The sequence below is a fragment of the Engraulis encrasicolus genome, chromosome 11 (assembly GCF_034702125.1).
Source record: "Engraulis encrasicolus isolate BLACKSEA-1 chromosome 11, IST_EnEncr_1.0, whole genome shotgun sequence".
Classification (NCBI taxonomy): Eukaryota; Metazoa; Chordata; class Actinopteri; order Clupeiformes; family Engraulidae; genus Engraulis; species Engraulis encrasicolus.
Genome location: NC_085867.1, coordinates 50,151,829 through 50,173,662, shown reverse-complemented (window position 1 = coordinate 50,173,662; position 21,834 = coordinate 50,151,829). Strand labels below are relative to the sequence as shown.

The window sequence follows — 21,834 nt, the reverse complement described above, 5'->3', positions numbered from 1 at the left end:
GGCAGTTATTATTGTAGGCATCTATGGACGTCTCTCTCTCTCTCTCTCTCTCTCTCTCTCTCTCTCTCTCTCTCTCTCTCTCTCTCTCTCTCTCTCTCTCTCTCTCTCGCTCTCTCTCTCTCTCTCACACACACACACACACACACACACACACACACGCTACTATCTAACCTGAGGGCCCAGGAGGAATACACATCAGCCGATAATTATCAATGCCACATCTCCTAGTCCCGACAGAGCGGAGAGAAGTGGAGGGGAGCGGGTGTGTGTGCATGAAGAAGAAGCAATAGATAGAGGATTAGAGCTCAGGAGTTCATCAGCCGAACGACTTGTCAGGATTTTAAATCAATTATGTTTGCCGCCCCGTGTCCATTTTCCGAGCCAGTGGGCCATGCGGGCCCAGCCTCCTCCTGACAGCCTTTTCCATGGGCCGCCTGCCCGCCCGTCGCAGTCTAGGCAGCAAGGGTGGGATGGGGCCACCAGCCCCATGGGTGGATGGAGGGGGCTGTGCAGGAGGAGATAGGGGGTGGGGGGTGGCGACGGCAACAATAGAGGGTGATAAGGGTGCACAGCCATAGAAACTCTACTCCAGCGCGTGTCGGAGTGGGGAGCTGGGGGGTGCTGCGGCTCACGGTCACGGTGACAACCTGCTGTTGGGCCGTCATGCGGGCTGAGAGGGATGCAGTGGTAGAGTGGTAGAGAAATGCCATCGCCACGCTGGCAGTAGCAGCAGTAGTGTCGCTCGATTCCACTGCAAACCTAATTTGGTCGCCGGTTGCGCGCACCTCGACTCAAGTTAGAGCTCGACTAACACCACGGAACTGAGGCTGTTGGGCTCACTTATTGCATTTGTAGAGACTGGGGAGAATTACATTTCACAAATGATAGCTCACCATAGAGGAGGAGGGGGTGGGAGGTAGGTGTAAAGAATATTGTTTTGACTTGACAGAAGATCAAACAAAAATCAGACAAAAGTTTTTTCAACACATTTACGCAGAGCTATAATAATATTATTATTATTGTTGTTGTTGTTGTTGTTATTATTACTTCAATGTAGATCAACAGACAAAAAGTTTTTCCAACACATTTGCATAGCTTTATTACTATTATTGTTATTGTTGTTATTATTATTATTGTCATTATTATTATTATTATTATTATTATTATTATTATTATTATTATTGGTCGTGGTGGTGGTGTTTGTGTGCTGGCATTGCCTACGTCTTGCATCATGGCCTTACGGACAGATTTATCTATCTCATTAGTCCCTCTCTCTCTGATTGCTTTGAAACAAAATGTCCCCCAAAGGCCTCGGAACTGCTTACCTCCTCAATCTCCCCCAATCCAATCCCACCAGTAAATCAAGCTAATGATTTAAACTGGCCTCGCTCTGCTTTATTGCGGCCCCCCTTTTGCTTTCGCATTGATTCAGCTGAGTGAGAACTGCTCAAGATGTATGCTTGTTTATTTATGAATATGCTAGCCATGCAGATTTCCAGATATGCTTGTCACCCCCACCCCACTCCACTCCACTCCCTCACCAACCCAACAGTCGCTCCTTTTGATGAGGTGCATGTGAGTTTCTTATACTGCAGAGCGTCTGATGGTGGTTTTGAAATGCCAGGTTTGGATTGCATCGCTACTGTGGGCTACCGGGGTCAGACTTAAGTAGGCCGAAGCGAGTTACTGTACACATACCAGTTGCCAAATTTCCCCAAAGTCTTTTTGCATCACAACAAAAAAGATCTGTCTGCAAAATGAAAGTTGTGAGCACTCCCAAAGAGACAAATGCAGTAGGCACTGCTACTGCTGCTGATTGGAGTTTGGGAGGAGAAGCCGAGCCAACGGTTGCAGCAGCAAAGACGAGCAGTTGAGAGAGCGCTTCTGAGTCAGCTATCATTTGAGAAATGTCGACATGGGACCTTTGATTGAAGAGAACGTGATTAATGCTGAGCTGGAGCCCAATGGACTCTGACTGGAGCAGTTTATAGAGTCCATCTGACTGACAGCATCATTTAAGTGAGACAATTTGTCAACGAGGATGACAAATGGACGATTGTTATCAATGACATCGAGCTGCCATACACCGTTGCATAACAAGCCCTTTCGTGTTATTTAGGATGTGCTGTGTCTGAATGTGCTCCACACACCACCAGCCTACCCCATGTACAAAATACAGCCATTTTGTGGAGATGTTCACTGGCTTCTGTAGAATCATAATCATAACCACTTTCACACATTTCTTACAAAAAGAACAAGATCTACAGGTCCTCTGTGAAACGAAAATCGTCATTGTGGTGTGTTTCAAGTGGTTAAGTCTCAAATAAACAGCAGTTAATCTGTCTTCCTCATAGCGCACAAAGGCCAAGAGATGCCATTGTAGACATAAGCGCCGTATGTTTATACAGGAAAATGCACTATTGCAATACAATTCACATCTTAGCTCAGAAGTGTACTGTTTGTTTTCTCTAACTCACATCCTTAACTTAATAACAGTCATCTGAAATGTTTTCAGCGAGAAACACCTCTATATTCTGCCACCTCTCCTGCACCAGACACAGCAGACATCTCATCACCTGAAAATCATCAATACCGAACTGTTGCTATGCCACAGCTGCAGCCTCCTCGGACTGCTGCATAAAAAGCTAACGCATCCACAAATACCTGTACTCTTAAGCAATATCTGAACACTTTACGTAGTCTGTTTTTTCATATTTCACACTTGTTCCAAAAAAATGCAACTGTTCATATTAATTTCCATATTGAAATGTAGCCTACTGAATACTGAAAGTTTTGACGAAGCCTATACGAATATAATCTGTGTTTAGAATGTAGGCCCTACACCTTTAGCTCTGATGTATCCTACCATAATCTTTCCTAGTTTCATACGGTATAATTTAAACAAGGTTCGATGGTGGTATGTTTGCCTGAGCTTTAAGGCTAATTCTGGCTGTGTGTCTCGGTGTGTAGAGAGCTAGTGTTGGTGAAATATGAAATCCCAATGGCTCTTCTGACAGGAGGCCCATCTTGCGCTGAATCTGCTTACATTACACTACACAGCGCTCTGTGGGGACAGGCCTTATAAAGGTTGTGAGCTTACCGCATATTTATAAAGCTTTCATGAGAGACCTTGAGGTGACATTTAAATACATCAGATAACCTTCCATTCCGAGCCCTGCTTTCTAAAGTCAAACCATGGAAATGGTAAGGAAATGGCTTTTTATTTACAGCTCGACAAATCTCCTACAAACACAAATGGGCTTGGGGTGAATCTAAAAATGCATCATCCGAACGTATGCTCAGATTATAAAATATCTTGATATTAAGATACATTTAGATTTAAAATTACTATAATGTTATGGCTTCATATTAGCTTAACACATTGTTGTGGATCCAAAAAAACGATCAGTGGAATTTGTGGACAAAATATATTTCTATTCAAGTTCACCTTACTTCTTATTGACTATGAAATAAAGCCATCCAATGTCACTCACATGTCACATATTTCTCAAAGTAGCAGAAGGTGGATAATACAAGGCCATATGTTTTCACTGTCTTAGCCTAATTTAGGTTTATGTTTGTGATCTGAAAATTGGAATAATGATAACTTTGTATTTAAAAAGGCAGCAAACATGAAAGCTGCATCTCCAATACCGTTTATTGTTCGTTATTTATATTAGGCTACTTAATTTACAAATTTAGAAATTGACTGAGAAAACGCTGTCAACAACTTAGAGGAGCACATGTACGACTTTGCATTCCCAACTGAGGATCCTGCTGAGCACAAAGCTGGCAACTGGTCTACCCTTGAACTGCACACACAAAGTCTGCATCAGTTGTCATATTTACTTTCTTTCTAGGATGCTGGACAACAAAGCGGCATCTCGTTGTGACTCTCCTATAGCTTGATATCCACCAGCAGTGCGCTCGCGCTGATGTGCCCACATGCAGAAGGCGTTAACGCAGCAAATCACAAGCCCTCGCGCTCTCCAAACGGCATCTCGTAGATGATTAAATGTGAAACATATTGACTTCAGACAACATTTGAGAGTCAACTGAGACAAGAGAACTACAAATGCCACAATAATAGCAAAGATGGCGGTGAACACGCGTTTGTGTTCGGCCGTGCGACTGTGCGCGAGAGCTCTCCGGCCGTGTCCTTGCCTCACAAAGCCAGTGGAAATAGCAACTTAGCCTACCTGTTTTCTCTTTGATCTCGCACAGGACACTGAACAGCGCTGGTTTCATCCGATGACAATTCAGGGAATGTTTCCTTTGTGGGGGAAAGAAAACAAATAGTTAGCAAGCTACTAAAGTATTCTGGGCGTCAATCAAATAAAACAGTGCAACATCCATCCCATCACTGTCATATCTCAAGATGCCCAACACAATCCCTTACCACTATGATAGTGGCCTAAATGTAGTCACCATATACATAAACACCCATCTTTATAACAATAGGCTATTATTGTCAAAGACATCTCCAGAATTATAGACACCTCATGGACTTGCAAAGCAAAAACTTGGCTGAAACAAAACTTTGGTGACACTTGTTTTGGTAGCCTATGTTCATGTTTCTTAACATTGATATCACGCTTGAAGGAAATATTAACGATCAAAATGCGAAATGTTTCCAAGATATCATGAAGGATTTTCCCATTAAGTAGGGCCTATCCTACTTAATGAGTAAAACTCTTCGTGGTATTTTATCGCAAGGATGCAAAATACATTACGCTAATTAGGCTTAATGACCACAGAAATGTAAGACGGTTAAACTAACTTCGCCTGTGCTTCATCCAAGCTTTGGTCAGTAATGGTCATGATTTGCTGCAGAATGTCCCCGATGTCTTGTTTTCTTCCATCTCCATCCGCCCCCTCGAGTCCATGCGAAGGCGGCAAAGCCATACCTCCTTGCACCGAATGACCAGACAGAGTGACACCGCCAAGAGCCTGCATGATTCGGGCTGGATCCTCCATGGTCGGATGCAAAACAATAAATTGTTTCTTTACAGTAACACAAACAGCGTGTGCACGATTTCAAAATGCGCAGACGCAAAAAAGACGGGGAAAACAGTCCGGGGGTCCTTGAAAAGACACCTCAATTTTCAAAAGATCCGAAATCCGAAAATGTTTTTCTTATAGGTTGATTGGCATTCCACTTTGCAACATTCCAAACAGTTGGCCAGCTATAAAGGACCAGGAGTGTCGTGGCACCACTTGACGCTGCACTTGACCACTGATGCAAATTGGACTTCAAAGTGGTATTCCACTAGTTTAGGCAGTCTGGCTTCGGATGTTGCCAGTTGATGCCCAAGTCGACCCAGCCGCTCGTTGTCTTCCTCAGCAGTTGCAGCAACAATTCCGTGGCAGTCCTCTTCCAAACTTCTTCACATTCCAACAGTCTTCGTCTAGGTCTTCATTAACACTTTAATTTCTGTGAAGGAAATAAGCAAAACAAACACAGCTATTATATCGTACCGCCTTAGTTGCAATGCAATTGCCAAAGTTGCAATTGGCTACTTAATTCGGAGATGTGATGTACACGCGCGTCTGGACTGAGACATGTAGGCTACAGTAACATTACTCACTATGAATGAAAACATGTCAATCTTTCAAAGTGACAGATGAAAGCTCACATATAACAATGAAAATGGCTCAAAAGCACAACGTGACACTATTTCTGAAATCGTGCGTTTGGAGATGAAATATTGTGCCGTTACCGTAGTCGCGCCATTCGCTTGGCACAGCCGAGTCCGACTGAGCGCATGCAGTAACGGCATGAAACAGAGAATCGCTATCCAGCACGAGACTCCGCCCCGTCGAGGGGTGTGTGTCCTTGTTGCTACCTCTCACGTTATACCCAGCAAAGAGAGGGAAATAAAAAGCCGTCTGGTGAATGCAGTGATGATCATCATTACCATTATTGTTAGGATGATGGTGGTGGTGATGATGATGATGGGGATGATGATGACAGCACAGGGATGATGGAGCCACTACTGAATCTTAATGCCTACATGCAGGCCTATTGCTCTGACAAAACTTTCTGTTTATTAACAATGTGATTTCATGACACAATTGTAAAGTAGGCTAATTGAGTGGCCTATTGCTTTCATTTGGCTATCATATGTTCATTTCATTATATTTTTTCCATTGCATATTATTTTGCATTGTTGTCCATTGGAATCCACGACAATGATATTTAAAGACACCTGAGAGAACAAACACAAGTTATGTGTCAACAGAACAGTATCATCAGCAAGCCCATCCCAACTGATAGGTCAGTGAAAGTATTTTGAGTAAAGAACAGAGGAAAATCTGTATTTGAATGCAGTTTCTCTTAATTGTCAATTAAAAGTCAAGGTATCATAAAAAAATAAGACATTCTCGCTACTGATGCCAAAAACGTTGATTTGGACTCGCAACTCAAACAAAGAACATGAAACTCAATATTTACTACTTAAAAATGGTGGGGGTGGGTGTTAACGTCGGTAAAGACTGAAAGAGACAGGAAAGGAGTAGGTAAGGAGGATCGAGAATTGACCTCAGGACGGAATCAAACACAGGTCTCCGTAATGTATGCTCTAGCTAGCCCACTGAGCTGTCACCCTCAGAAATACAATGTTTCATTCAAAAAGAATAATCAAACATCAGGATTAGACTTGTCTTTGAAATGAGACACTGGGGTGCAGGCTTGAGGGTGTCAGCCTTTTTTGAAAAGAGCCCAAGATTTAGCTATCTCCCTACAAAATGACATGTTGGGCATAGAACAGTGCAGGAAGCAGCATCCATCTATAGAAACAGTTTTATTGAAGTAGGCCTATTTTAACCAGTTCTGTGTATTTTATAAATCATTTCATACACGGTTACATCTCTTTTAAGATTTCTTCTTAGGTATGTATTAAGAAAGAGAATGATGGTGTGAGTGGTGCTCTGGCCATCAATAAGGCTGGCTCTCTGAAATAGCAGTCAGCTTTTGGTACCCTGGAAGCTTGGTTTTGAATGCAGGCACGGCAACTCTGCTCCCGTTCACTACAAAATTGGTAGGCCTAGTCAGAAGTAGGGATGTGCAAAAAAACGTGATGACCATGCATCGTAACATGCATCATGACAATGCAATGCATTGATTCATGACAACAAAATTAATAATTTAATAATGATAAAAAAGTAAAATCATTCTTTGAATGGTGAACATTCACCACAACAAATACCATCTCCAGTATGTTGCCATAGAGTGCCTATACTCGCATCTTGGTTGGTGTGGAAAGCTTTTTTTCTGGTCACCTGGCCATTGTTTTGATATTGTTTTTGGGCTAGATTGTGGTAGCACTAGCTGTTACACTGAACACTTCCCATTAAATTGATTTCCCAGATGTTGTCTGTTTTTTAAAAATGAAATACATTGACTTGAATGATACACAGTAAATAGCAAGTAAGCTGTAATTTTTTACACATTCAGTAAATATGTAAATATCGCAATGCATGACAATGACAATTAATTTCCATGTATCACAATGCATCGTGATAGTATTGCATCATGGCATGTGTATCATGATGCGCATCGAATCATGAACGCCTTGCAATACCCACCCCCTGTCAGGAGTCAGATGGCTTGCAGTGAGGCCATCATTCATCTGACGTGACCCTGGTGAAAGGGATAGTGAAACGTACAATGGCAGGCCCGCTTGATATGAAAAGTAGGGAAGTTGTGGGACATTTGGTGTATTTGAGATTGAATGTTTCAAGTTTAGTTGATCGTCGTTTCTATAGTACACCATGTGACCGACAACTCACCGCCATCAACAATGTGCCAGTCATGTCAAACACAAATCCCCCCGAAACAATGAGCTTGCACCAGTTTGATCTATTTTGCAGATGTAGCTGTCATGTGTGGTGTAGGGGGAACAGGGTGGAGGAGGCATTGTAGTGGGGTGCACGGTAAACCTTTTTAAAGGATGTGGGACAATGCATTGACACCTTCAGACAACCAGTGGCAACCAGTTGTAAGGTGCCTTACCAGGTGGTATGCAGCCCCTTGCAACGAACGTTGACGGTCAAAAGCAGAAATTGCACATTCTGTTTGCAGACATTTTTGCTCCTGTGAGTGTTTTGGATTACGTGACAGATTTTCATCAAGTTAAATATGATCCTCTAATCATCGTACCAGGTTTTCAGCCCACAATGCATTTCTGACTATGTCTTTGCAGGCGGATGCATCTTTTTGGCAAATTAGAATGCAGCTAGTGCAAAGCATGTGTGCTTCCTAAAGGTGCTGAAGTTGCGTAGACCTGTGGTTGTCCTTGTTTTTGAGTGGCTATTTTGTGTTGCCATCTAAGCCCCATTGGAGGCAAATATTGCATCCATAGAATGTCCCAAAAATGTATACACACTTTAAATAATTCTTAAGTAGGTGTGAGAAGGTAATTTCTGTAGTATAGGCTAATAGACGTGTTATAGAAAGTGTTACTTTTTCCAGACGTTACTTTTAGGGAAAATATTAGTAACACTTTATTTTAGCTTTACATCTACTAGCACTAATATATACAATGTTAATGCCTGCATAAGTAACTTGTAAGGCATGTACTAAGCAAAAGCTACGGCCTACTAGGTCCTTACTGAGGATAAATTGTTAACAAATCCCTTATTGTGAATGAACAAGACATTTGCAAATAGGCCTACATGCCTAGCAAATGTTTGATTTTGATTTGTACATGACTTACAAGTTACTTACAGGCACATTGTATGTATTAGTGCTAATAGATTTAACACTAAAATAAAGTGCTACCAAAATATTAAACCTTAGTTACTTTGGCACCACCTATTCATTGATTTCTACAATAATATCTGTGCATTCTATTCAGAGGTGGAAGAAGTACTGAAGTTGTAGAAGTACCCTGTGAAAAAATGACTCAAGTGAAAGTAAAAGTTGTACACCGAAAATGTACTTAAGTAAAAGTCATCAGTACTAACTTTTAAATGTACTTTTTGAGTACAAAAGTACAAGTATGTCTGCCTACTTGATCCAATAGGAAAAGGTTTTGCAACGGTTTTCGGTTCTACTTGAACATGACTGGAGTCCTGTTAATGATTTTTAAAGTATCTTTTATGTCTGGGTGTCAGTTTGAGAGAGGGGCTTGGTCCCACCTCCCTGCCCGCAGCTGAGGCTACTCAAATATCCACCACGAAACACAACAGGAAAACCTAGGATAAATGTAACTAGTAACAAAGTCTTCTTTTAGAAATGTAAGGAGTAAAAAGTACAAGTAATTGTCAAAAAATGCAATTGAGTAAAAGTCTGCATTTTTATTTTTACTCAAGTAAGTACAAATTCCAAAAAAAACTACAGAAACGAAGTAAAAACACTTAGTTACGTTCCACCTCTGATTCTATTACACTTTTCAAATCTACATGACTTTTTATAAACACTTTACACTTTTCAGAGGTCACTTTACAATGATTTACATTTCTTGGTAGGCCTACACTGAGGGCAGGGCTGGGACCCAAAACAACCCGGGCATTTTTCTCTTAAACTGACCGCTCATGCCACTGTTTACTGTATACTGGAGATGGACCAGTGGGCCGCCCCCTCTAAATTGTGGGTCAGCTCCTAAGAAAAACAAACAAACAAACAAACAAACAAACAAACAGAAAACATCACATAGTTTAAGATTTGCACCATGGTTTCTGTCACAGTAATGAACAGGGCATTTCGATTGATTATTTATTGACAACACACCAGCTTCCCCTTCTCAGGAGAACTATTCTTCCTGTGGTCAAACAAATCCATACATTCTTTTCTTACATGCTTTCTTTTTTCTCTTTTTTGCAGATTGTACAAATACAACACAAGACAAACACACAAGATACACACACAAAACAAATAAAAAACAAACACAAAATAGGAAATTAAAACCTGCTACTTATAGGTTATACATTGGTCCCATATTAATATAGCCTTATATTTTCACCTACCAAGGGTGATATTATTAACTTTTAATTTTCCAATTTAAAATCTTAACAAGTTGTGGATTACATCTACCATGTTGCATGACCTGGCAATGTTTGGTGACCATTCAGTGAACATTGATTTTTTTTTTCTGAGATATATAAAATATTTAGGGTTAATTCCTGATGGCAGAATATACAGTAGCCTACAATAGGCCTACCAGAATAGACTTACAGAAACTGCATTATTCATAATGATGATTGAAGAAAAATACCAGAAACATTTGTTTGAGGGCAGACTACCACCTCTGTCGTAATTTTCCTAAATTATTCCTTTTAAATTATAAACCTATTCTTTAACTTTTTTTAAATTGACGAGCCCATGTTCACCTATAGGCCACCAGAAATAGGCCTAACATTTTTTTTTCTGGAATGTCCGAGAAAAGTGGCCTATTGGTAGTTGCTTATCACACACACAGGCCTACCACCAGATCAATTTCATTTCAGACTTTTGAAAGTGATGCTGTGCAAGTTCAACATAATAACAAACACCCACCCTGAAAACAATAGGCTAATATGTGCGTGCAAAAAAAGAAATGTTGCACTGCAGACATGACAGGAACACTAGGCTGTATTTAGTTTAATTCTACTATGTCTAGGACCTACTGCCAGCTCAGATGGATTCTGGAAAGAAAAAAAACACACATGAACTCAATAACCCCCTGTCTCGGTGGAAAAAAGAGTGAGGCGTGACCATTGGATTTCGCAAATGTCTGTCACGTAAGAAGGCTGTTCATTGGCTAATGTTCTCGTCTGTCAAATTTGACTCCGTTCTTTTCACGGTCCGCCTCTTTCGTGGTCTGTGTACTTCCTGTTTGAGGGTAAGCAGACGGAAATAGCACAGTCGACTACATATGGAAACAACAGAGGAAATACACTACTGTTATTATTTTCTGAATGTAAAGCAGTTATATTGTCAATGGTGAAATGAGACCATGTATTTCGGCGTACGTACAGACGATTCTGCGTGGTCTCAACCCATCACTTCCGTGGATTAGACATGCATAAAGGTATGGCAACTCATTTGGCTAGCTAGCTAACTAAATACAATACTCAAATGTGTTAAGGCCTAACTTTAGCCTAGCCGCTAAAATTAATATCAACAAGCGAACATGTCAAGGAACACAATAACGTACACCTTGCCACGCTTGCTTGCAGAAGTGAACACTCGTGAAGTCGTCTGCATGCCTCACATTTAGCATGCGTATTTTTCACACACCAGTACCAACTTGCTTTAATAGCATTCACAACAAAATACTCACTGCACCGGTTAGTGCGACACGTAATAACTAGTGGACCTATGTGTATAGTTTGACAGGTCCCTATTATTAGGTTGATGAATGCATGTTTGGCGTGGGGCTTTTACGTTTATGAAATTACTTTACAGACACGGAACGTAATGTCTTCTAATGGGTAACAGAGGAGTCGAATGCAGAGTACCCACCCAAACTAGCTGACAGAGGCTAGCTGGATGCTTAGCTACTAAACAGTCACTTTTTAATATTGCGTTTGTGATAAACAAATTAAGTACAAAGGTTAACTGCCAAGGTTAACTGATTCGGTTGTTGTGCTTGTCGGCACGTCATGCCGCGTTTGACCTGTATGCCTTCCTACGGGTCCGGGGTGTTGAATTTGTCAACAGCGTGATGCCCCTACCAGCTAGCCTGCCAGCAGGGGAACTGGTTCCTGCGCAGGGCAGGCCTGTGTTGTCAGCGAGTATTTACAGAAGTTTGCTGAGTGTGTGGCTGATTATGCATGAGAGAAAAAGAATCAAGGTTACAGTTTCGTTTTTCATTGTTAATGTAACAACACACCTGATAGTAGCCAGAGCGAAAAATAACTCAACTATTCAATAGCCTACTTGGTGCATCTTTGATGCTCCCTCTTCTGTTTTGATATTCTGACGTTGTCAGCTAATGGATGGATCTCTACGGTATATGTTTGGTATTTTTACTATTCTGCCCTCCGGTAGGTGATCCTATTTGGAAAGGCGCTTTTAAATGTTTTTTTTAAGTAGTGAGCTTGTGGATAAGAAAATCTGAAGTTAAAACGATTTAAGCTTAAATGTTCTAAAGTTGTTGAGCAGGGGCTTTCATTGCAACTCAAGGCTTCAGAAATGACAGAACGGAAATGCAATGCAGTGAGATGTAGACTAGTTGCACAATTACTAAAAGATTATTAAAGTGAAATCTTCTGCTGACATGGGTATGAAGTATGTGCTTTATTTTAATAAAAATAAAAATCCTTTCAGCAAGTGTTTGAGTGTGAGTGTGGTGCAAAGCGGAAGCATCTGGACAGTTTTTCTCTAAATATAGATGTTACCTTTTTAATCCACTGCCTTCCTTTTTGGTCTTAACATTTATAGAGTCCTGTTGTTATGTGACCAAGGTATCTGGAGAGATTGCATCATTTTAGAATGTTTCTGAGAAAGCAGACTTTTGATTTTCTTAAATGCTGGTTCTACTATGAGCCAGCCTTCCTAATTTTGCTCTCACACTAATGACCATAATTGGCTTACACAAGTATTCTGAACCCTTTTCCCCTTCTTCCCTTTTTTCTTTTCTTTTTTTGGAGGCAGTCCAAGATGAAACACAAGGGCGGTGGGTGTGGGTTTGGAGTTTGGGATGTCATGTGGTTTTGGGGATGCTGCTGACTTGAGCGAGTTGCTCTGCTCTGTTGTGGTTTCTTGTCTCTGCAGGCCAGCCTGATTGGTCCACCATGGAGAGGAGAAAATAACAAGACGTCAGGTGGGAAAGAGCAGACGAGGATCTCGTCTGCCAAGCGTCTGCACCTTCTTCCAAGCATATACCACCCGCAGTGTATCCAGGGGAAAAGACGTAGTGAGACAACGTTAGAGAAAGGGTGAGGAGGAGGAGGAGGAGGCGGCGGCGGCTGAGAAGGCAGGAGGGGGTGACAGACAGACAGACAGACAGACAGACAGACAGACAGCAGTGGAAGACGGGAGCGTGAGTGAAGAAGATGGCATTCCTGGACAACCCCACCATCATCCTGGCACACATCCGTCAGTCGCACGTCACCAGCGATGACACGGGCATGTGCGAGATGGTGCTGATAGATCACGACGTGGACTTGGAGAAGTGCCAGTCCAGCGGCCTCTCTGGGGGCGGAGGCTCGGCCTTCGGCTCGGGCCTGCTCGGGGACAGCGGGAGTGGGAGCGAGGGCCAGGCCTGTGACCTGTCCCAGTCGGTGGACATCACCTCCAGCTGGGACTTTGGCATTCGCCGGCGCTCCAATACAGGTAAGACAGACACACCAGGGTTGGCAATGGGGCTGTGTGTGTGTGTGTGGTGTTGTGCGTTGGATGGTTTGATGGAGGAATGGGTCCAGGAATCAATGTCAGTGGTTTGCTGGGTGTGGTCGGGTCAGTGGGGGTTCTATAGGATGTGAGCAACCATGGCAAGTTTTTGACATGGTGTGACAAAGGAAAAAAACACACACAGCCAAGGATTCGGTGATTCAAAAGTCACATGCAAACTGAAAATTAAGTCAGCGCGACCAAGCTCCCGTTTCTCTTACTTTAATGTGAGGTTTCGGGCAGCATGCCCTTCATCAGACATGTGTGATGAAGGGCATGCTGCCCAAAGCGTCACATTAAAGTAAGAGAAACGGGAGCTTGGTGTCGTGGACTTTATTTTCAGTTTGCTCGTTTTTGACATGGGACAAGAGCATCGAACAAAGTCTCTCTGACCAGTGAAGTTGCAGCTTATGCCTAGTATAGCTACATTTTCAGTGTGCAGCCATATCAACAAAAGTGTGAAGATTCATATTTGTGTAAATTGGCCAATTGCTTTGTAACACTTCCTAATTGTCAGACAAATTTATTTTGCTATGCACTGCTCTCTCGAGTTAAGGCTTATGCCTCACTTTGTCTATGTAGTGAAACCTAATGGGCTATTGCACGACCACTGAAAATGATTACTTGGCCTATTTCTCTTGAAGACATCACGTTCACCCCAGCCTCTTGAATGCATACAGTAGGTGACAGTGTGAGGTCTGAGATGACATGAGGGCTGAACCTGCAGTCTGCCACAAGATGTTGGTTCATGTGTCACTTGAAAGTTATTAATTGACAGTGGATGACAGTGGTCAGTGGACAAGTTGTGTTCCCAAGAATAACGTGTAGGTGCTGTAGTGAGTGAATACTAGTGAGAGTCGTGGTATGAAAGTCTTGCTAGTCAGCACTGTGTTGTTAAGGGGAGTTTCTTTGAACATGATGTGTTCTGATGTGATTCTGATCAAGTATGTTCTCTCAAATCAATGTGTGAATACTTTTTTGGATTGCTCAAATACTTTTTTGTCATGATAAAAGAAAAGGTCGTACAGGGCACAGAACTGACTGATAAAGTAAATACACAAATCAGATGAATAATGTGGACAAGAATCATCCCCCAAAATACAAACTTGGGGGTAAACCACTGCAGTAAACAGTGGAGGTAAATATGGTTTCTTATTTTTTATTTATAAGCATATTTGAATATTTATTAATGACTATATGCCATAATCTGAAAGCCAAAACTCAATAGCTGTAATTTAACCCTGTGAATGATAGTACCCGCATCCATGTCAAGAGTTGAGCTGCGTATTTTGCTAACATTTTGTACATTTGCTCTCCATTGAGATTGCAGAATCTGCACCCAACAGCCTAAATCAAACCCCATAATCTGAAGGCCAAAACTCGATAACTGTAATAAAGAAACTAAACTCTGTGAATGGGAGTTTAGCAGCGCATTTTGTTGATTTGCTTCTCTGTGAGATTGATAGGAATCTGCATCAGAGGTTTGCGGGCTCGGTGAGAATGTTATAGGATGCAAGCAACCAAGGCAACTTTTTGACATGGGCCAAGAGCATCCAACAAAAAGTCTTGCCAGTGAAGTATTTATGAACAACCAAACCCCATAATCTGAGACTAAATCCAATAAATGTGGAAAAAGAAAGTAAACTCTGTGAACGAGGGCACACTCACCCTTGTCAAGAGTTTTTTGTTTAATTTTGAAATTTGCCTTGTAATGAGATTGTTTTCAGCTTCAATGCTTCTCACTTGGATCTGTTGATCCTCAATCCCTGTTGATTCTTAATAAGCTGTTCTTCAAAACAGTTTTCTAAGCTCTTGATGTAGTTTGTCTCCTTTTGAGACTTTGGTTTCTTGGTTACTGCTGTTTTGGTCATGCGATTTTTAATGATGGTATGAGAGCCATCATGTCTTAGGTAGCAGACACATTGACCAATGGTTTATAGGTACATTTTGATTAATGTAAATTATATTCAATCTGACATAGGGTATTCATTTGCAAAGTCATTAACATGGATTTGTAATAACAAAGACACTGAAAAAAATCCACGCACACATTAAAAAGTTACACAATCACAAGAACATTGTTAAACAGTCATCAATTGATATGCAGCAATAGTAAATTCATGCAACCACCATTGAGCAACATATCAAGTGCACTGTACAAGAGAACAGACCTTGTTTGCATCATATAGCCGCTTTTTGCAGTCAGATTCTGTGCCCGTATTTACCTGTTAGTCTGTGTGACTAGTGCTGGGTTGTGGGTATGCCCTCATAAAAGCAGGACCAATATCTTCCCTAATATGTGAATCTTCACCTTACACTCACGGATGGCAGTCAATCAAAAGAACACTTAAAGCTTGGGATCACCTTGCCTTTTGAACAAGTCGGCAACAGAGTGTGGCAGGTGGATATGGGGTTAATGTTGGGTGAAGGTAAGCTAGATCAAGTGCTTGAAAGGGTTATTGCCTCAAAATGTGTGTGTGGGTGTGTGTTGGGAATTTTGTGCAAGAACCAATGCGGGAGTCCAAAGCAGGTATCCAGTGCTAGATCTCCTTTTGGCTCCCCTGGGGGTTTGGGTCAGTGGGCCAGGTCACAGCTCTTGTTATGTGAGGGTCTCTCATCTAAGAAATCTCTAAAGGGGATATCTTACCAGGACACCAAGAAGGGCGGGAGAAACCAGTTGCTGCCGGTAAGCAAAGCAAAGCAAAGCAAAGCAAGTGAACTAAGTTATATTTCTACACCCATCTACTCTCTGTTTGAGGATGTTGTCACTGGTAAAACACATAGAGTTCAAAATACATTCAGGTAGGGAAAAGCAGTTTGGCAGATCAAGCTGTGTATTATGCAGGTATAATGGTGATCTGATATTTATCTTATTTATCTTGCCTTCATTAACAATAGTATTGCCAAAATATGTGCGTTGACCTATTTTAATTAAACAGTGTCATTATAAATTCAGTGAATTCAAAACGGGGTGAATCTATTTTTAAAAATCTGTCATATGTCTTTACATTTATGCTATGTTCTCACATTTACCAGTAGCAAAAATACTTACAGAATAACTTAATTGAATACAGGTAAAAGTCAGCTGAATGGTTTCATAAAATATTGTCCTTGATATAGAAACAACAGCAGTTTCATTCCCTTGCCTGGGTTTTGATAGCATTGACTTGGTGTCCTACAAAGGCCTTATGATGTTCGTGTCAGCGGGAGAAAAAGTAGGCTCCGCGCAACCTTTTGAATTTGCAGAGACCGTAATTAAATCTGACACCCTTATTTTGCAAGACGGTCAGAAATGCTTACACTTTAAGCATGTAACGGTCACTCCGGTCTGACTGCGTTGCACTGGTTTGGATTGATTGGTGTCGCGTTATGTGGATGAAGATTTGCTGACATAGTGCCTGCTGTGACACCATCGCTCAGCCCTGGCGTGATGGTCATTTGACGGATAGTGCCATAAAGTATCGGCGAAGCGATTAGTGACGCCTGATGTCGCTGATAGCCCTCAGCACATATCCATCCAGACGATGGGGTGGCGCGCCAGACAGGTGCTGACACTACTCTTAAAGAGATGGCAAACAGTGCTACCCCTCTGAAGGATGGTCAATACCAAGCCAAGAAATTGAAATCGGCGCTTACATTTCGAGGAAGGTTTGTGACTATTGGGGAATAGATGACCACCTTGGAAAGATCCCCTCTGTTTTGAAGTCGTATTAATTGGAGGCACCGACCTGGTTTAGATTTTCCACCGTTACTAACTGTTCAGAACTACTTAACACACAACCTGCCACCATTTGGGTGGCTCCTGGCTTGCAGGGATTAATTCCATTCCAAACCATTCGAAAGCGATCTTCATGCTCACTGTTTTAAAAGGAAAAGTCGTAAACATGGTTGTGATTTTAAGAATTACTCACACAGTTTGCTTTAATGTTATTATTTTTTGTTTGACAATATGACTCACTATGACATTGGTTAGGGGATTGCACTTAAAGTGCAATCTTACAGAGCTTAAAACTTGTTTTATGGTAATATTGTGTTCATGTGCCTGTCTGTGTTTACTGTAAATCTCTACTGCTCCATAACTTTGGCATCTTCACGCTTTAGCACAAAAACTGGAACGGCTGAGGAAGGAGCGGCAAAACCAGCTGAAGTGCAAAAACATTCAGTGGAAGGAGAGGACGTCTTCCCAATCAGGTATTCTCCATACACCTCATTTGGCACGCCTGACATAAAATCTATTTAATATCCTTTGTGATCTTTTTCTCATACTAATAGCAAACAATTTAATGATAGTTCCTTTCTTCCACATTGCATCTGTATGCACACTCTCTTCCCCGTTTAAAACAGGAACTAATTCTCATGTAGACATGATTAAGTGGTTTAGTACTAGAAAATATTCTATTTTATGAAATTGTGTTTGCAATTACACAAGCCATAGTTACAAGCCATAGTTGAGTAATTGGCAATAAAACAAACAAACCAACCCACTATTTTACCCTTCAGCGGAAGACTTGGGGTCCCTATTTGAGAAGAAGGACTTCAAGGATCGGCCGCGGAGTACAGGCACCAAGTCCACCCTCTCCCTGCGGCTGGAGCAGTGTCCTCAGCAGCTCAACAATCCCTTCAACGAGTACTCCAAATTCGACGGCAAGGTAAACATGCTAATGTGGCCTAGTAAACTAGACTAACTGGAGCTGCAAAAATGAATTTTGCCTGATGGGTTGGTCTAGCGTTGCATCATAGGGGGAAATCGTAGCTGGGCCATGTAATCTGTCCTCCAATGACAATGCTTTATCAGCAGCAACGCCTTCAATGGGTACTTCAAATTTGATGCCAAGGAAACATGTCGGTGTGTTTTGGCTCGATACTTTTCATACTCTTGAAACGGTCAACTGAGTGCATTATGCATAGTGACATACTGATCAAAATGATTAGTCCATGTTCCATATTGTCATTGTCAACCTGTGGGCCTTTTTCGCCTATTTTGGTTGGCAAGTTCTAACTCGTGATGCTTTTTGCTTTTTTCACTGCTCCCTAAAGTCGTCAGCTGAACTGGCATAGTGGTGGCCACCGCCGTCTGCTTTCCAAAAATTATTCCTCCAGAGCACGTTTTGGTGGGTGTTTACCCCACGCCAGATAATGCAGCGATGACAGTTCTCAGCTGTCCCATCTGTCATTTTTACGTTTTATCTCTGAGTGCCCTGGAGAAAATAAAAGTGGGAGCTAAAGCGGTTTGTAAATTGCTAGGGTTGGGTTAATTGTCGTGTGTGCGTGTGCGTGTGTGTGTGTGTGCGCGTGTGGTTGCGTGTGTGCATGGTTGAGTGTGTGCATGGTTGCGCGCACGTGTGTGTACATTTTGATTGTTGTGTGTGTATGTGAGGGTTTTAGAGGATAAGTGAGGAGTGTGTGTGCGTCCTTGTGTGTTGTGTGTGTGTGATATGAGTGTGCGCGTGTGCTTGCTTGCTTGTGTGTGATGTGCGCGTGCGTCCGTCCGGCCCTCTAACAGCATCAGTGGCAGATTAAGATTCATGGCGGGGCCGTGATTTAAGGGGAGCGTAATGGGAGGCGAGCGCTCGCCGGGCCCTGGGCCGATGTTTACATGAACCCCGCTTGACTCTGACAGCAGTTAAAAAGTACAGTCGCCGTAATGAAATTTGCGGCGCGGAGTGTCAGCGGTGGGAAAGCGGATCGAATTAGGCCGGCGTTCCGGAGATTTATGTGTGGACAGGTGGGGATGCGCCGGAAAAGGATGAGGATGCGATGCGGAGCTTTTGCATTTCATTTGTTTCTTTTGCTTACCCATACCACACTTGTGTCCAGGAGGGTATTTGTGTTTTTGTTTTTGGCTGGAAGATTCCAAAAGCAAATTCAATTAGTGTCAGGTATTTTTTTTTTACGACCTTACGGATTTACATATCTTATATTTTTTGTTTCGATTTTCATTTCTTTCGTTTTTTTTATACGTTTTTCCAGGCATATGAGATGGCGAATGTACTTAAGTGTTGGAATCAGTTCTGCTGCTTTGTTCAAGACCAGCTTACTGATTCGCTGCCCTTTATCCAGTCATTCATGGTCTCACAAAGGGTCCAACTGAAATATAATATTCACATTCCCCCCAATTCCAGCCTAATTTACATGTTCTCACTTTTCACATTTGCAATCAAGCTTCAAAATAGTCCTATTTTTAACCTGAGTGCCCTTTGCATTAAGTGAAAGAAAAGAAAGAGGGAAAAAATTGTCAATGTAGCTCAGTCTCTTGCTCGCTCGTTCTTTCTGCTGCTCGGGTTTCTCACTCATAACAAATTGAGCTCCAGCAGGGCCAACAGCCGGGCCGCGGCTATAAGGGGCTCCAGGCCCTCGCGTGAGGGAGGTTGGTGGGGGTGAGGTGGTGGGGGGAGGACCTCCGGTTGTGCTCCCCTCTCGCTGAGGTAATGGCAGGTTGTCAGTGCGGCGAGGCGTTCACATGCCACCAGCCTCTCCGCACTCCATCTTGCTCCCATGGAGACATTAGCCCCTTTATTACATCACAAGGCCTTTATTACAACAGAGGGATACAATTAAAGTGCAAGTGTGGGGGCAGAGTTCCGAGACTTGGCTGCTTTGCTCGCACTTGCCGAGAGATGAGATTTTGCAGCGACAATTCCAGCTTCCTTTAAAAGGGGGGCTCTGGATTGTGATTGAAACGCCCAAGGCCCAGTCAAGATGACAAGATAATGATCAACGGGCAATCTTTTTTGTTTTATTTTTAATCCTAAAGTGTGTCCTGGCTGCTCTTCAGTCGAAGTGACTCACAATGAGCAGGAGGGGGGTTGAGTTAGGGGTTGTCAGCCGTGATTTTAACCTACCGGACAATTTAATTTGTTCTCGCTCATGTCGGTTTAATGGTGGAACATGGGGTGTAGGGGGGGCTTTTGTTTTAAAACATCCAGATGCAACTCAAGTGTTGAAAACAAAGAACTTCTGAAGGTTTTACTTCCAGTGCGGAAAATACATATTTTGGATTCGAAAGCAAAGGGCAGTTTTGAAAGACGTCCATGTGACACAAAGAAATGATTTCTGGAAAGTACTTGAACTCAGAAGAAAAAATATTTTTGGAATGAATCTACAGTACAGTATTTCATCAAACAATCTTTAACACGGCTCCTAAATGGTTGTGTTCATTACGGAAAAATGCTCATTTCTTAACCAAATTATATACTTCAAAGTAAATTTTACATTCATCAAGTCTTTCGATATTGAAATGCTGGTGGGTTGCAAAAAACAGTGGGTTTTTTTCGCTTTAAAAGATAGAAAAGGGGATTAATGGTGCTAAATTTAGACCATGGAGTTCACCATTAGGCATCTTGTTATTGGGGGAAGAGAAACTGATGGCAGGGTTGGTTGGTGCACTCTGAGGCGGTTTTCAGCTGTCACTCCCTATGGCTATGCTAAATCCACCCGAGTTCACACACAGGTTAGTTATGAAAGATCGAGGTGATTCACCACACACAATGAATTACATTTCATTTCATACACAATATGCATTGTATTGTAATGGCTATATAATGTGATGTTGTAACATGACATCTTGGGCATAAGACTTATACTCTTTAATACTCTCTGATTCCCTATTATTGTCAGTTAATTTTAACAGAATGAGCAAATACGGCATCAATGGCCCCTTGTATGTGTACAGTGAAATATGAGGCTCATGTTGAAAGTTCAGAGGGCAGCCTTGTTCACACTGGGGCTGATGAAATGTTGGATCACCACCATCACTGCTGTAATACAGTCATCTTTTTTCCTCGCCTTAAACATGCCTCCCACCCCACCCCCCTACAGAATATTTAACCCCCATTCCCCCATTTTTTGACAATACAAGAGTAATATGCACAGGGCCGTACTCGTATATTAATCATTTCAAGCCACTGCTTCTGTCAGCATGTGGTTCAGTGAGCGAGTATTTTCTCTAACCCCTCCGTTCACTGGCTCTGTCTCCACAGACATCTTAATCTGAGGCATTTTTATAGAAACAGATCGTCTGACCATCATTGTCAGGCCTGTAATCTCTCCTCGTGGACTCACAAAGCCCCGTCAGCTCAACCTCTTCTCCATCAACCCTACACAAAATATTCCCACCTGGCCATGCATGCAGGGTTTCCGAAGGAAATCACCCTGTCTGACAGATATATCCCGGATCGGGAGGCCCCTACCTTTCTTTCCATCCATTCCTAGTCACTCACTCCTTCAAAAGGGCAACTTCCCCTGCCCACTTCCCCCCTCCCACCATCTCCCCTCTCTCCTTTTTCAAATCCCCTTCAAACCCCAGTTTGTCTTGGCACAAGTATCCGGCCATTGACCAACGCTTACATGTTATGACACGAGCCCATTTGGGCCAGAGGAGAAACATGTATTACAAAGTAATTATTACATATGCCTGCTGGCCTGCTCTGGTCTGTTTCTCGCTCGGGTTAGACGTCGAAATCGCCCATCAGGGCATTTGTTTTTTATGAGTATTTATTGCCTTGCATAGGTGAGCT

The 21,834-nt window shown here is 42.2% G+C and overlaps 2 protein-coding genes across 3 annotated transcripts in view; one reads left to right on the top strand and one right to left on the bottom strand.

Annotated features, from left to right (window-relative positions):
- Positions 1-5,750, bottom strand: part of pbx3a (pre-B-cell leukemia homeobox 3a) — a 63,398-nt gene extending 57,648 nt beyond the window's left edge. The window contains exons 1-3 of the mRNA XM_063211418.1: positions 5,721-5,750; positions 4,781-5,434; positions 4,200-4,273 (exon numbers count right to left, since the gene is read on the bottom strand). Coding sequence (XP_063067488.1) covers positions 4,200-4,273; positions 4,781-4,977 — 271 coding nt within the window. The 5' untranslated portion in view covers positions 4,978-5,434; positions 5,721-5,750. The remainder of the gene's footprint in view (positions 1-4,199; positions 4,274-4,780; positions 5,435-5,720) is intronic.
- A 5,070-nt stretch (positions 5,751-10,820) lies between these two features.
- Positions 10,821-21,834, top strand: part of mapkap1 (MAPK associated protein 1) — a 48,629-nt gene continuing 37,615 nt past the window's right edge. For both annotated transcript variants that reach the window (XM_063210852.1, XM_063210851.1), the window contains exons 1-4: positions 10,821-11,012; positions 12,701-13,261; positions 17,420-17,509; positions 17,819-17,967. In XM_063210852.1, coding sequence (XP_063066922.1) covers positions 12,982-13,261; positions 17,420-17,509; positions 17,819-17,967 — 519 coding nt within the window. In that variant the 5' untranslated portion in view covers positions 10,821-11,012; positions 12,701-12,981. The remainder of the gene's footprint in view (positions 11,013-12,700; positions 13,262-17,419; positions 17,510-17,818; positions 17,968-21,834) is intronic.